Below are 16615 nucleotides of genomic sequence, written 5' to 3'. Positions count from 1 at the left end.
GGCAGTCTAGCGATATCACAATGATTAGAAAATGACTTAGCAGGCGAGGTAGTCTAGCGCAGCTTATGTATATGAGCAAAGTAATACAGGCAACGCAGCAATTTAAATCAGCAAGTTAGTCCAGCAAACCGAATGAGCTAAATCAATCTAGCAAGCAATAGCAGCGGTGAAGCGCTACGATACCAGGCTGCAAGGCAGGCAGGTCGGGGAGCAGCGTGGGGAAGCGACCGCGTCTGTAGTAAAACAGGACGGTCACAGCGCAATCTCGTGAGAGCGGTCCTAACAGTATCAGTGGGAGGGAGGGTCAGCTGGGAGGTGGGAGCGGGGTGGAGACCCGGGCGAGTGTTGCGGCGTCGTATGATATGCGGGTGGAAAGGGATTTGTGGGGGCCAGGGGGTCTGGCGCTGGGCGCGGTCCAGGCGCGGAGGGCGTAGACGGGCTTACCTTTGGCGCACCTTCGGCTGCGCGCGGAAGCATCTGTCATATGTGGGAGGGGCGAGGGAGGGTCAGCTGGGAGGTGGGAGCGGGGTGGAGACCCGGGCATGGGGACACAACAACAACAACAACAAAATGGCCGGCAGCCTAAAACGAAACAGGGAGCAATACGATGCAAAAGGCAGTGGCCCCGGTATAATCAGGCACGCCTCGAACTCTACGGTCAGCGCAGCACAAATGGCAAGAAAACTGTACTTACAGCTCGCTTTGGCGATCTAGCGCTACGATGTCACAAGCATTAAAATGATTTAGCAGTCAGGCAGTCTAGCGATATCACAATGATTAGAAAATGACTTAGCAGGCGAGGTAGTCTAGCGCACCTTATGTATATGAGCAAAGTAATACAGGCAATGCAGCAATTTAAATCAGCAAGTTAGTCCAGCAATCTGAATGAGCTAAATCAATCTAGCAAGCAATAGCAGCGGTGAAGCGCTACGATACCAGGCTGCAAGGCAGGCAGGTCGGGGAGCAGCGTGGGGAAGCGACCGCGTCTGTAGTAAAACAGGACGGTCACTCCAGGCCATCCTTTGTCCTCAATACACAGCCTGCATCTTTTGTTTACAAGCATATGTCAGCATGGGAACAAGAGTGCTGCATGTTACTCCCCATTGCATAGGAGAATATAAGGGATCAATTTGTGATTCCCAGGTAATAATAGGACCCAGTGTTTCAGATACACCTTATACCGGTAACACAAGGTGTGGTATTATTACCACTAAATTCCAGCATACTTAAAATGAAGTCCTTAGCAGATAAACAGTACCAGCAGCACATTATGGACAGACACTTAATGAGCGTCTCACCTCCAAAAACGATTTTGAAAAACTGTTGTGTGCTGTGCCCTTGTCAAATCCAATATCATTTTTTAGCAAATATGATGTACTAGTTTGATTTTATCATGCAAAAAATCAGTCAAATAAAAAGGAAAACAATTAGTACACGGGATGGGTAATGCTGTAATATGCAAGTCTACTCGGTGCCGAATTGTCAAATTCTGAGCTGCTACTATGGGACTAATTGGAAATATTTTCAAGCTAGAAGTAGGAGCAACTAATATTTCTAGCAAGCAGTCACTGCGCGAATTTCATGAGGGGCAGAACGTAATTTTGCTCTTCCTTCTGACTTGTGGTGCATATTCAGGGCCTCATGCTGCCACAGTGAGCTAGAGGCGCAACATCCCACTGCAAAGTGACATTTTAACACAGTGCTGATCTACTTTGTGTTGATTGTAGATGAAAGTTTGTCCCAAGTTAATGTGTTGCAGAGATGGGGACTATAATCTGAACACCTAACATCTCAAATATGGGCTGGTGCCTAAAGAGTAATTGAGGGTCTGGCTGTGAGCCGGAGCAGCAAGTGCTGTCCACCCCTTAGATTTTGGGGGGCTGTGGTAAGGGAACCTCAGACAAGTTAAGTCACGGAGGCTAGGCAGCTGAAGAAGGCCTACAAACATGGCACAACTTTAGGATTGTCCGATGGTGATCTTTGCTCTCCACCCAAGAGTGTGCCTGAGATTAGAGAGGATCACCAAGCCATTGAGCCCCCTTAAGGCGCAGAAAACGTATACGGGCTATCACCAAGATACACAGAGCTGGCATGTCTTGAGAGAACAAAGGAATATTAGGAAGGAGAAATACTTTTAGCCCCAAGACGATTTGCCTTAAGAAACACAGAAGACCTAGAGCATGAGTCTTCACCAAAACAGGCCCAGCAAGTCCGGAAACACACCGTGTTTAGAGTATTGCCGCTCGAGGTGGGAGGCCTCCCACCTCGGGAATGTTTAGAGATTCCCGATAGGTCTTCGATTGATGACGAGACCTCCTGAAAAAATAGTTCCGTGATCATTCCTCCAACCAACAATTGCCAAATTAAGACATCGACACAATTAACTGTGTCTCCGTCCGGATTATTCACCATTGGTACATTACCACACCTAAGCTTTGAGGTCCTGATGAGAACCCCATTACTCATTTAGGGTTCGAAACGCGTAGACCACCTTGTCACACCATAAGAACGCTATTCTTGAAATAGCCCATCCTGATTTAAAAAGTGGTTCTAATTCTACCCCAAAAAAATTTTCTTTGGTGTTTTGTTGTAAAAATCTATTTTGTGACATTGAAAATTGTATATATTGATGTGTGGATGCATGGTTTGTGTGAGAGTATGGGATTTGTATGTGAAGATTGACCAACCACGTATGGATGTTTTCTTTTCATTAATGTACACTTTTTACTGTTGATGTCATTTTTATGCAAAGTGTTTTGTGTATTATTCGTGTTGTTATTGGTAACGAAAATGTTCATGGTGAATTTACAAATCAACAAATATTTTGAAACTTTACATAAATAATAAATGTGATTTTTCCAGACATACTGTCTAAACTCGCACTCAGTTTAATTCTCCGTGTGCAGAAATTCAATTTCCTTTCCTAATAAGAATTGCAGTATTGGCTCTTGGATAGTTGTGTATATGGGCTTTCAGCCAGCCTTCTTCGTGCATTGGTCTGATGTATAATAGAAAAAATAGGGAAGAGTCCAAGTTAAAACGCTCTAATAGAAGCAAGTCTATACAATCTCACAAACAAACAGTTCCATATAGAGCATACACTTACAACCTTCACTGGTTCAACAAGAGAGCCAATACTCCCTACTGGGCACAATCTGTAATTTGGATCATGGATGTCCCACTCAATATTATATACCCACATATAAAAAGAAGTGCATTTCTTTACCAACATTGATTGTGAATTTACAACTGTGACCTTAATTACAAATTACGTATTAATGTAGTCATTGTATTCTTTTATCACTGTGTTTCCAATGTACATTTAATTTATGGAATACACCTAAAGGTAGTCCCAAAATGCACTAAAAATTACTATCATACAGAGATTTAAATATTTTGGTAGATACACCTCTCGTTATGGTAGTCTTGTTATTTGTCTGTTTCGTCATTTACATTTTTCTTCTGCCCAGTAAAGCTCTCCATGCCACTGGAGTCAAACTATCATGGCTGATGAGGGGTGAAACTCCGACACCGGTGCTAGGATGCTTGTTTTCAGTCCAGGGAGAACCTTGCCTGGCAGTTCGGGCTCGACTGTTCCCATTGGACGCAGGTTTAAAACTGATTTGCATATGGCTGGGTTCAAACTAGCATGGCAAGCAAAAAAACGATGGATTTAGGGCCAGATCTCTGTACTGAGGTGAATGTATGACATTGTTCTGCATTCTGTCCATCAATTGTTGTTTTTGCAGTAAAGCATTAGGCAAATGGCACTTGAGTCACTGACTACCTTCGCTGTGAGAAAAGGAATCCTGCTCTTACACAAGAAGCACATCTGTACGTAAAGAACTCACCCCCCTTCATGCAATTGGCTACAACAGCGATGTGCCCTTTTTGAGATGAAAGAATATTGAAGTTTTTGGGTATTTTTTGCTTCTATAGGCGATTGCCCAGCCGCCCCGCAACAATAAAGAAATACAAAAGCAATGACGAAACAAAACAAAAGCATTGGCAAAGCGAAAAGCCTGGCATCCAACAAATTGCAAAATCCTTGTTGATCACTGTAGTAAATCCTTTTCCTGCTTCACTCCAGGAGGGATGGCCTGCAGAACCTGCACTACCACAGCCACATGCATCAGACACAGAAAGCAAATGTTCCTAGAAGCCCAGAGAAATGTTAATAAATTACAAATGAAATCACATTTGCAAATCATCTGTGTGCCAAATGACAACATACTGCCTTCTAAAAGATTCCCCCCAGGAAACGACACAATACCTCCAAGTTGTTCTTCTCAGAAGCAGCTTGCAGAGAGGGAGAGGAAGCCAAAGGCTGAGCAGCATCCGAGGAGGACATCTGTACAGCGCAGATGAAAGAGAAGAGGAAGGAAGGAAGCAGATGATCACAATTAGCACACAATCAGGAGGGAAAAGATAGTGTGATCAGTTTAGCAAGGCAAGGTTGGAAACTGCAGATGACAAAGCAAGAGAATGAACAAATACATTTGCAAGTTGTATGTTCTTGAATTACTGCCATTACTTGCAGAAAGGTATACACAAAAGTGATTGATGGAATGCTTGAAATATTCGTAGCCACTGGTCATTACAAGGGCCACATCCCAATCCATGAATGCTTGAATAAATCTCAGCCACTCTGGTAATGACTCAGACCGCATCCAGGTCCATGTTATTTTGCACACCATGCCACCTCCGATTGGACCCAGCTATGTGTACATCAGGCGTGACCCTGCACCAATACAGCCCTAACTATCAAGCCAGGTCCGACCGTTTCCCGCTTGCAGAAAAGGCAACCAGGTTGTGTGATTACTTCTGTCAGGTAATCATGAATGATTTATGACAAAATTCACTCGGCTACAAAACACGAAAAAATGAACCCAAGATAAGATGACATCACCGGCAAGACAACAACAATAATTACGTTGTATCTATTGTTCGGCCGCATCCAATGCAGCCGCTGAAATATTAATGTCTCCCGCCGTGGAGGCGCGCTGTCAGAAGGGGAGGCAGGGCCTTTGTTCCTGTGCAATGCAGCAGCAGATTCATTTCACAGAAAAGCTGGGGCTCTCGGAGAGTTGCACCAGATTTGATTAGAGCTCTAATGAACTGATCTCTATTAAAAAAAGAAAAAAATACCACACCAAGTTACAGAAAGCTATCGGCTAATAACGTACCGCCACAGCCGAGCAGGGGAGACAAACCTATTACAAACCAATCTGGGCATATTTTCTTCTGGGAATGAGTAGACAAAATCCCATTTCCACGGCTTTCTTTTCCGAATTACCCAGAGATATTATGAGGCGTAGCTGTGTATGCATCAACTGCACTTAGGACATGAAAATAGGTTTCATCTAAAAGCATTTTCGCTCATCTTTCCTGTAGTTGGTTTCTGCATGCATAGCTGAGCACCATAATGGGCGCATTATCAGCCCTATTTTCTTTCCTGTAAAGATGCGAAGGAAATGTGTTTTACCGAGATGCAAGATATTTTCTCAGTAATAAACCTGCATTTCTGTGCTTTCCTGTTATCAATGGTGCCTAGATGGAACCTGTAAAAACAAACTGTGCGTCAGACAATATAACAAAAAAATATGAATAGGCATTAAACTAACACCCATTTTATTGTTCCAATGCAAGGGGTGCTGAAGATTTTAACTACCTCATTTGTAAGCCTTTTTGTTGTGTTTTTCACTATGAACACTTCCTTTTTTTTCACTACAAATAGTGTTTTTCTGGAAAATGCTAAAGTAAGACCTTTTTAATTGGTATAAATAAAATCTAACAATTCTTAAAATGGTGGCTTGTGAACGTTGCATAAAAGTGGCATCTAAAAAGAATCAGAGGTATCCAGTTACTTTTGTGACAGAAAACGTATGCGTTTGTGGTGCAAGTGCCTGCACCTACACAAGCGCAGGAGAAATAGCATGGCATTGCAATTTATGTAGAGTTTGCCATCCCTTATGAGGCTCTATTTCAACAAAGCCATAAAGAGACCCTATCCGATGGCAGTGGGGCTGGCAGAGTGGAAATCATGGCCTTGTGCTCGTGATAACCTACAGGTACGGAACTGCGGAGAACCAAATGAGCCCTACTACAACACTGTTTTCTCCGGCACCACAACACTGACCCTCCTTTAACCCCACTCAATCCTAAACCCTGCGCCATCCCCTAAGTGACTTGAAAATCCACCCCGCTGCTTATTTTCCATCACCCTGATTTCACGCTAACTGTTTCTGCTTCAGCCTGCTACTGCTCCAGTAAGCATTGATGGTGTGCCAGTGCCCATGACTAAGCTAGCATAGGTATAGATTAGCAAGCATATGGGAGGGAGCCTGTTACCTTGATATCTCTGAGGATTTCCCAATAGTGGGACAGTGCAATTTCCCTGATGTGTCTTGTGAATCTTTCCAGATTTGAGAAACGAAGGTACAGATGCATTTCTCACTGGTCGCAAAATCGATCACAATTTGGTTGCAATTTCCCATGTGGAATTTGCAAAGCTACCTATGTACAGGTCCATCCCCAAAATTCTGAATCAGAGTGGGTTGCAATCCGACCTACCTCAATAACAGTCATGAGGTAAGTCGCCAGTTGCAACTCGCTCCGATTGGTGGCTATCACATGGATGCTGGACTGCAAGGGTGACTAGACCACCAAGTCTGCGAATGCTTTTTAATAAAGAAACATTTTTTAAGTATTAGAATTTCATGAAAGGAAATGGGGATGCTTTGACAAAAAAAAAAAAAAAAATGTTGTCAGTTTCTTTGAAAGTTGGCAGTGGCATTTTGCTCTTCTTTAATTTTTTCAACGTTCACAAAAGGAAAGGGGTCCAAAAAGGACACCTTTACTTTTACGATTCGGTTACCACCCCAACTTGGAGGCTGGTAACTTTTTAATGGTTTGCATACGGAAGAAGGGCAGTAAACCATTAAAGTATTACTTACTGATTCGGTATTTTGGAAAAGACACCAACAACATACTTCTTCCAAACAGATTTGTATCCAGTTGCAATCCCATTTTAGGATTCGATAAAACGTTATCAAATCCAAAAATGGGATTCATACACTGAAAAAAACAATTATGAAGCTGCAAACTCTGATTCTATGGCAGGACCGGAGGCTCGGATTATGCTTTTCTTTCTCCGCCATTTATTAAAATACAAAACACACAGCAGCCCAAGAAAAGCTCTTATTGGAACCAAACATTATTTCTTTCCAGAGAAACATGAGAAAACCATCAAAAATGAAAGACATATTGCAAATGCCTCAGACTTCAACTACAAGTCCCATCATTCCAACTTGCAAGGACCCAAGGATAGTCCTTTCACAGTGTCCATTGTCCTTAGATAGGAAGTCCCCTCTCTCTGTCCTTCCTCTCTCTTTCTTCGCTGCTCCCGCAGCCAGTTAAGTGTTTTCTCTTTGCTCTTACGTTTATGTTTATTTGCCTCACATTTGGGGGTGTCTTGGTTGTTCTTTCGGGGTCTGTGTAAGCGCTGTGGCGGCTTTTTTCTTCACAGAGCCCTGAGAGCGTCGCGGGAGCAGTTCTCCGCTCCTTTCGCGACTTTTATTCCCGGTGTTGTTTGCGGCGTGTATCGGCCGCTAGAGGGCACTGCGACGTCTCGCTGGTCTTCAGCGCGGTTTTCTCCTCAGAGGAGCCGCGCTGAGGAATCCAGCGATCGCGGAGCCTTGCCCTCGTGCCCCCTCAGTGACGCTCGGGTTTATCCGGGTCTGTACTCCTGTTTCAGTGGTTTTAACCACTTTGACGCCCTGTTGAGGGTCGGTATTGCGGTATTACCGCGTTGCTGCCGGTGGTGCCGGTTCGAGCACTCCTGAGCCCCTGGTGTGGTAGCGCGCTGTGGGGGGGCAGACCTGGTCCCTTGTGGTGGGTCAGCGCGCTGTGTGGGGTCTGAGTGCGCCCTAATAGCGGTCAGTTCCTGACGCCCAAAATCTGTGCAGTCCTCTGGGCTGTTTGAATACCTTTGGACCCCCACGTTACTGGGGCAGTGTTGGGGAGGCCATTAGGTGTCTCTAGTTCGAGTGGTGGTTGTCAGAGTACCTTTCATTATGGAGGATGAATACTATGAGGAATCTCATTCTTACTTGAATGACGATGAATTCTATCAGGCGGTTGATAGTTCTATTTACAGGTGTGTGACTGAGGTAGTTGGCCCTATGGAAGACCGCCTTTCGGCGCGCATTGTGGAAGAATGCGCCAAGTTGGCACGCGCTGATCTTCCAGGTCCCTCGGGGGAGGGTCCGCCAGCCCCAAAGAAACCTTGCAGGGAAGGGCCATCGGAGGGTGCCCAAGGGGTGGACAAGGGCGCCTTTGAGCGTCTTCGGGACGCATTCTTGGCGAAGGCGACCGTGCCCCCCGCGGAGCAGCCCGCTGCCCCTGTCCCCGTGGCGCCTTCGGAGGTGGCACCTTCTTCCCCCGTAGGGGATTCCCCAGATTCCGATGAGGACGGTGAGTCGGAGCGTTCCTGGCGTCCTTCGGGCTCGGTTGCGGAGTTGCCTCGGGATAGCTCAGGCATGCTGGACCCGGATGAAATTATTCATCCGCGGTCAGCGGCGTGGGCCCTGGGTGACAAGGTGGCCAAGTTCGTGGCGAGCAGGCTTCGCAAGCCGTTGGAAAAGGAGGCCAGGGGTTGTTTACGGGGGGAATGCCCTAGGCCATCGTTAGAAGGAAAGGTGGCCATGACTCCAGACCTGGATGCCAAGATGGCGACTTTTTTGGCTAAATTTATGAAGGATCCGCGCAAGGGCATAGACCGTTCTTGGCGGTCCTGCCAAGATAAGTTGTTGGACGCGGTGGGTCCGATCACTAAAATCTTAGATATGGCGGAGGAAGCGAAGGTCACGGGTGCGACCATTTCTCCTGAGGTGCTGTCTAATTGGGCACAAAGGGTACTTATTTTCTTGGGCAACGCCAACTGCGCCCTTTCAACAGAGCGACGGCGGTCCTTTTTAATTAAACTGGACCCGAAGCTAGGAGACCTAGCCTCTTCGGAGGCGGGGGCGGTGGCCCAAGGCGGTCTCTTTGGCGAGCCCTTCATTAAAGAATTAGGCAAATTCGTATCTACTTTTACCTCGCTGGACAAGGCTCAATCCAGCATTAAACGTGTTTTCCAACAGCGTTTTTCCTCCGGGGCTGGTCGCAGCAGGGGCCGTGCGACCGGCCGTACAGGGCAGAATGCCGGCAACAGAGGGCAAGGCTCCGGACGGGGGCAGTATAATACATCTGCCAACTATACAAACTTCTATCCCACCAGAGGACAGCGCTTTGGAGGTCGCGGCTTCAGAAGAGGTGCCGGAAACAACTCCGCTGCCGGTGAGTGTAATTCCTGCGGACCAGGTTCGCGTTGGTGGCCGTTTAGCGGCCTTCTGGGGAGAGTGGGCACTTCTCACAGCGGACGCTTGGGTGTTACAAACCGTCCGCGGGTTCCATATAGAATTCTACGACCAACCTTTTCAGGTGAGTGTTCCCCCTCCGATGGTGTTCTCGGAGGCCGATGCGTTGTTGATAGACGAAGAGGTCGCGGACTTGCTTCGCAAAGGGGCCGTTCGTCATTCAACACGTCATCCCTCGGGGTTCATCAGCAACCTCTTTCTAGTGGACAAGCCCGGCGGCGGACGTCGCCCAGTCATCAATCTCAGAGAGTTCAACGGGTGGCTGGTGTATCGCCACTTCAAGATGGAGGGGATCCATCTCTTGCGCGACATTCCTCTCTCGCAGGACTGGTTGGTGCAGTTATACATCTGGGCCCCAGAAGTTGGTATTTTCTCTGGTATTGCTGTGGGTGACTTTATAGGTGGGCAATTCTCCAATACTACTAAGCATTTGACACTCTGTGATGGAACTCTTACCGGATACCACAGCAAACCACTTGAGAGGTGAGGCCCCACGAGATGGATTTATTGCAATGGAGTGCTGTTTTTCTTTTGTGTGCAAGTCAGTGAGAGAGAGAGAGAGAGAGAGAGAGAGAGAGAGAGAGAGAGAGAGAGAGAGAGAGAGAGAGAGAGAGAGAGAGAGAGAGAGAGAGAGAGAGAGAGAGAGAGAGAGACGAATATTTGCGTATTAAATGTTATAACACCCAAATAAATACTTTTACTGTGAACCCTCCTATGTTTATTGCCTGTGTTTATAACCAAAAATGGCATGCAGTCACAACTAATACACTAATCATTACTTAAATAAAGTTAGAGAGTAGAAACGAATGTAGTTGTACACTTATGTAATTGGCCCATACACATCCAACAGTAGTTAGTGCGCTGGCAATAGCAAGTTGTTCAAAACACATAACCACGAAGGTACAGAAAACATTGTCAAAATTGTTCTCTACACATCTAGCCCCTTGTATTCATCATCACATGAAGTTGGTGATGAGACAGACAATACAGGTTGCTTAGTTTGACTGAAAATCTTCTTTCAGACCTGCGCATAATTACGAGATCAATTTACACTGGTGAAAAACATTTCCTACGATCAGCATTTATAAGGAATTATTGGTTAATGTAACAGCGTTTAGGTTTTACAAAAAAGGTTATTTTAAAAAATAGCACTACAGAAACAGATTTTCATTGTTAAAAGAAGTAAACTGCAGCATTGAAAGACCGAATTAACTAAGTACCAAGATCAAACTCCCTAAACAAACTGTTTATTGTGAAACTTGAGAATCAAATATAACGTATGGAGACTTCACACTTACACAAGAGAATCAGCAATATGCAATAGGCACATGAAGTGGCATACCCACACACAGTGAAAAGGAACAGAGTTAGAAATATAAAACACAATATCCTTTACAAATCTTACATGAGACAGAGGATGATCATAAGAAATTCCCAAAAGCAAACTCTGACTTCACAGGTTGCGCGCAACAATAGGCAGTATTCGGAACATGGAGTAGTAAAGCCCAGCAATAAATAAGAATTGGATAGAAATAGCTGACATATTATCGAAATTAATAGGACGCAGTGATTTGAGAAAGGCAGAATGTTAGAACTCTTCAGTCCTCCAAAGGAAGAGAAAGTTAAATCAAAGTTTCTGGGCCTCTCACTTGTGTTCGCCAGAAAAACCTTAATCGTGTCTTGGCAACTGAGAGTTGATACCCCACTCCTGAAATGGAGCCAGGTGGTTAAACAGAGGGTAGAACAGAAAGCCAGACACTTCACACAAGAAAATACCTAGTCGTGTAACAATGGAATTAACAATAGAACGTTTATATATAAGTGGGAATGATGACTAAATTTTGCGATGTTCCAATAGATAAAATAATGGCACAATACATTATTTGAACATACCGGAACTCCCCAGTAGAGTCAAAGAAGAGATTAGGATGCCAGAAATTATACGTTTAATTATTGCTTTTCAGTAGGAGAGTGTAAGATAGTATTTGCAAAGCATTTTATTTAATTTATATCAATTATAAATGCATATTGAATTTAGTATTGTTAGCAAGTATATATTGTTTTAATGTACATTTCAGTACAATTTAATAGTTCAGCAGTAGTTTATATTTGTAATTGGAATAGTTAATGTTTCATAAAAACAGAAGTAGGTAAAGGTGCATGTTAATTGTTATTTTATCCACATTTAATAAGAGGCTTGTTCTTTTCAAAATAATCTGAAAAGAATATTTAAGTTGATTATAGACAAGGATTAGAGAGGGAGGAATCTTCACACATGAAGGGAGCTGAGAGATAGGGTTTATGCAGACAGAAGCTATAAACACTTTTTGGAAGGCCACGGGCAGGCACCTCAGGACTGCTTGACAGGTTTTTTCGGCTTACTGGGACACCATAGTTGTGCAGAGAGAAAGGGACAACAGCTCTCTTCGTGAAGGTCAGGGTCCCCATTGGTCCACTAGGGTAAGTGGCTGAAAGGGAAGACCACCTAAGAGACTCATTAAGGCTCTTTATGGTGCTAAGATAGTCAAAAAGGGAGGTGCAGAACAACAAATGCAGGGAATCTTTACAATACCAATATAATATTGCAATTGTTTCAACCCTTTATTAGCTGCTATTGTTGCCACTATTCTGTTTCTTTTACAGTCCTGAAGTATACTTTACACTTAGTATATGATCTTGATTTTAATAAAAGTCACAATAGTTTGAGTGTGTGTTCTTCATTGTGTATATTCATGATAAAAGGATGTTTGAAACGTACTAACAACAACATTCTCCTGTGGTACCACAGGACTGACCGTTGACAGGAATGCACCATTCTCATTTAATGCACAGTAGGTTCCTGGGTTAGAGTCTATCGGGTTTTCTGCCTAAAGTTTGTATGTTGACCAAATCTGCACTGCTAGAGAGTCTAGAGAACCCAAAGCTCAGGTCATATTCCAGAAATGTTTCAGAAAATGTATCAACAGGCAGATGTAAACAGCACAGACAAAATTAAGACAGAAAAGGTTGCTCTGCAGAGGGGATTTCAAAGATATAACCACGAGTAAACAATGATTAAAAAAACAATGAATATGACTGGATTAAGAATTTTTTTATTTTTTTGTTTTTTTAGAATCTAAAATATGCCACAGAACGTCATTTTAAAAAATCAATAAAAATAAGTTGGGAAAGAAAATGTATGGTGACCACAAGTGGCACCAGTAGGTATGGCTATAGGTTTTGTTAAAAGAATTTATATAGATACTTATGTAACAATCTTGCCATTTTGCCTATTGCATTTGGGTCAGTTATGGAAGTATGGAGCAGAATATTTTCCCCAAGATTCAAAGAAAGGCTTGCAGTCTGGAGGGCTGCACTTACCACATCAGCCTAGCTCTAATCCACGTCTCATAATGATAAATATATAGCATTCTTTTTTTTTAACTTAACAATGGCAATGGTGGAGGCAAGTGTGTCAACGTTGAATCCAACAGGTAATGTGACCAAAAGGACCAAATCTACAATCATATTGGAGCTACCTACTTTACCTTTGATATACTGCTAAATTGTGTGTCTGAGCCTGCTGCAAGGAATTAGTAGGTATTAATACCTTTTCTCATTTTTTAAACCACCATGCCAGAGTCATTTGCCAGCCAGAGCTTGAAAGGTAACTTACAACCATAAAGGAAGGGTGTGGTAAATGAAGATGCAGAGGGTAATCCCATCCTCGTCGATATCGTGGTAAATGAAGATGCAGGGTAGCCAGGAGTATTGCTGATAACAAGAAGATTTATTCTTTAGGATAAGAGTCTAAGGTTACAGGTAGTAGATGGTAGACGGAAACCCCGTCCTTGCTGCTCAGCCCACGCACTCCAACAGACATTCACTTAATTCAGGCACACATCATCATTCTAATTACATCACACTCACACTGGCTGAGCAGCAGGGGACATAAACTGAGGACGGAATGCATGGCATAGGAATGAAGATACCACAAAGGGATTTCCACAATGTAATTATTAGAGAATAATTCTGCCATCAACTAGATGATTTAAAAAAGCACTTCCTTCTCGACCTTCTCCTCTATTTTTTGATTTCTTGATTAAGTAACAGCAACAGGTGTTACAATGTTACTGACGCTACCTAGCTAAAACTGGTTAGTTAAGATGAAGAGGGGGAGGAAGGACTTTGGACTTACCCAATAGTGTAGCTGCCTGGTGCAGCTGCCTGGTGCAGCTGCCTGCCTATAAATATTTTATCATTAGAGATTGCAGTACATTTGGATTGAGAAGATGAGGTGGGCTGCTGTGCAGCTCAAACCATCCCTAAGAATATCAGTATTGCTGAGACTGCAGAAAATATGTACCAGACGTGGAGAGCCAACTGCAAAAAGAGGATTACGTTAGAATGTGGAAATCTTCACCAGGACCAACTGTTCTATCCAATGTCGCTACTGGGTCTTGTTAATCCTCATCAGCTGCCTCCCTGGCCTTCATGAATTTTTTGCACCAAGCAACCAGCATTCTCTGAGGGTGTAGTCAGCATCTGGGCCCAGATTACAGAACATGCATACTTTGTCCCTGTCTCCACCAGGTGCACCTTTCAAAAGGTGCACTAGTGTAGACTGGGACAGTGTGACCTACTGTCATGAATGTGCTGCGCCCAGGGTAGGTCATTTCAGTGAAAGATGGAATGGCCTGCAGTTTAAGAAGAGAGAGCACAATTCGCCTGCAGGTTGGTACACTGACTGCACCTGCCTGCAGGGGTATGTCTGGAGGTCCCCTTGCAGAGGGGCAAAGGGCCTCCTAAGAGCATATTTGTCTTTGTGCCCTCATCCATACTAGAAAAGGGTCCCAGAGTCCCTTATTTACATGGGGCCATTAACCCATGCAAACAAGGAAACACCCTCACATGATAGCGCTGGTGCACATGCATTGCTACTGCTATAAGTATTACAGAAGGGGCTACACAAGTGACTGCGGCCATTTCTGTCATGCTGTAGTGCTCTGGGAGTGCAAAAAGCAGGTGCACATGCCTGATGCACTCCCCCAGGGCACTCTACATAATATGGCACCTAATGTTTTACCTCTCTGGAATCCTGTCCAGAAGGAGTATTGTGTAGTTCCTAATAATACATAGGATCTGCGCGTTTAGGCAACATAAACTAAGGGATTGGTGTCCAGATAGATTCCAGACATCCCCACGGGATAGGTTAGCCTTTAGACCAGCTAGCTCACAGTGCCAGTATAATCCCCCTAACCTTACCGAGGAGAGAATAGTTTCTGGCAACTATCAAACAAGATAACCCTTGATCCTTCAAGGATCATGGAAACAGTACAGTACTTTTCGCTCAGTAACTTGTGCTCACTTAGTCTCAGAAATATGCGTTGAATAAACAATGGGGATGTTTCAATAAGCATTTATTGAACCAGCGTCATTCTAGTATAAAACATGTTTGCTGCGACAATCGTTCAACAGGAACATATATATAAGATTACGAACACCAACAAAGTAAATAAAAGGTAGAATTCTACCATGGTGCTAAACCAGCGAATATATGCAGAAATACAGGTACATGGCAGTAATCAAGCGTACTCCTATGATGCAAACCCTATCTATGTGTACCTAAATGTATCTATCATGTATGTGGGTGTAAAGCCAAGAATCGCCTAGGAAAGAGCCAACCCCATTATCTGATGGGAGAGAACGAAGGACCCCGTCTTGGTCTCGAATTTGACACCCCGCAAGGGATCTCAGACCACTGCGTGCTGGAGAAATATATAATAAGGAGGAAAGTATAGGAGGTGTTTCAAGTACAATGTTTAGGAGGTCATTACCTTTTGACATACCAGTTCAGCAGAATATTGCACAAAGATGAGAAAAATGAAGGAGAAGATTTGAAGATTTTTTAAAGTGACATGTAAAAGATAAACTGATGAACAAGCAAAATATTTGTTACTTAATCTTGTGGGATATGATGTGGAAGACTTGATAATTACATTTCCTGAGCAAGAAAGATATGCATACAAAAGCCTCATCAAATATTTAAATGACAAATGTGACCCTCAAATAAATCTAGATTTTGAACGATATAATTTCAATATGGCATGCCAAAAAGAAAACTAAAGATTGGATGAATATGTCACAAGGCTAAAGAAATTAGTAATGTTCTACGAATTTGAGCAATTTAGGAATGAAGAATCAATAAGGCTGAAAGTAATCCGAGGTTGTAACTCGGAAAAGTTTAGGAAAAAGCTTCTGGAGAAAACCTATCATTTACAAGAAATTCTATGTTTGGCTAAAAAAGAAATGCAAGCTCAAAAACATGCTACAAATATGAAAGAAAGCAGAATTAACAAGAATGAAAAGTAAGACAGATGTCAAAGAAAAGTAGTCCTGCAGGTTAAATGGAATCACAAATAAAAGGAACTAAGTTAAAGTGGAAGGCAAAATTACTTTGCAAGTGTATATAGGTTTTAAAATGAAACAAAAATATGGACTAAAAATGAAGGGTGGAACAATCAGACTACTGTGGACACTAAAAAGAAGAGTGAAAAAAGCTAAGTAAATTAGACAAATGGTAGGTGTCGAAGAAGAGTCTTAAGAAGAATCCGAACAATCGGAAAGACTTTATATGATGTGTGAAGAAAATGAGGTTCATCAACTCAATATGATAACAAGGTAAAACATAAAGAAAAGAACATCTGTGGATTTAATGGCTGGTCCCCCAAAGATCCATTTGTTTTGGCTAGTGGGGTGGCATGCAATATAATGTGTATAACAGAATATATGAAAATGAAAGAACAACCTGTTTGAAGTCCATTGAAAGTCTTAAAGGGTGAAGATCCTGGACCATGCTTATTAAGCAATGTCACTGCTCAAGTCATGGGTTTATTAGCAATGGCATGTAATATGATGATAGATCATCCTGTGCTAAGAAAATATCCAGAGTTATTCAATGGTTTGGGAAAGTTAAAAGATAAAACAATTACCCTGCATACAAATGAAGCAGTGAAGCCAATGGTGCAGACACACAGAGGAATTCCAATACACTTACAAGAGAAAGTAGAAAAAGAGATAACAATTGATGCTCTAACAAGATATAATTGAAGAAGTCACAGACCTAACACCATCAGTATCCTTCATTGTAGTAATTTCAAAGAAAAACACTGAGGATATCAGAATGTGGGTTGACATGAGTGTTCCCAATACAACAA

The 16615-nt window shown here is 43.2% G+C and overlaps 1 protein-coding gene across 2 annotated transcripts in view; it reads right to left on the bottom strand.

Moving 5' to 3' along the window:
• Positions 1-16615, bottom strand: part of SMAP1 (small ArfGAP 1) — an 870387-nt gene that overhangs the window by 441436 nt on the left and 412336 nt on the right. The window contains exon 5 of one of the 2 annotated variants that reach the window (XM_078648020.1): positions 4274-4351. The exons of the other annotated variant lie outside the window; for it this stretch is intronic. Coding sequence (XP_078504146.1) covers positions 4274-4351 — 78 coding nt within the window. The remainder of the gene's footprint in view (positions 1-4273; positions 4352-16615) is intronic. 2 annotated transcript variants of the gene reach the window in all.

This window comes from Lissotriton helveticus, chromosome 6 (genome assembly GCF_964261635.1).
Source record: "Lissotriton helveticus chromosome 6, aLisHel1.1, whole genome shotgun sequence".
Taxonomy (NCBI): Eukaryota; Metazoa; Chordata; class Amphibia; order Caudata; family Salamandridae; genus Lissotriton; species Lissotriton helveticus.
This window is presented reverse-complemented; position numbering and strand designations above follow the sequence as displayed.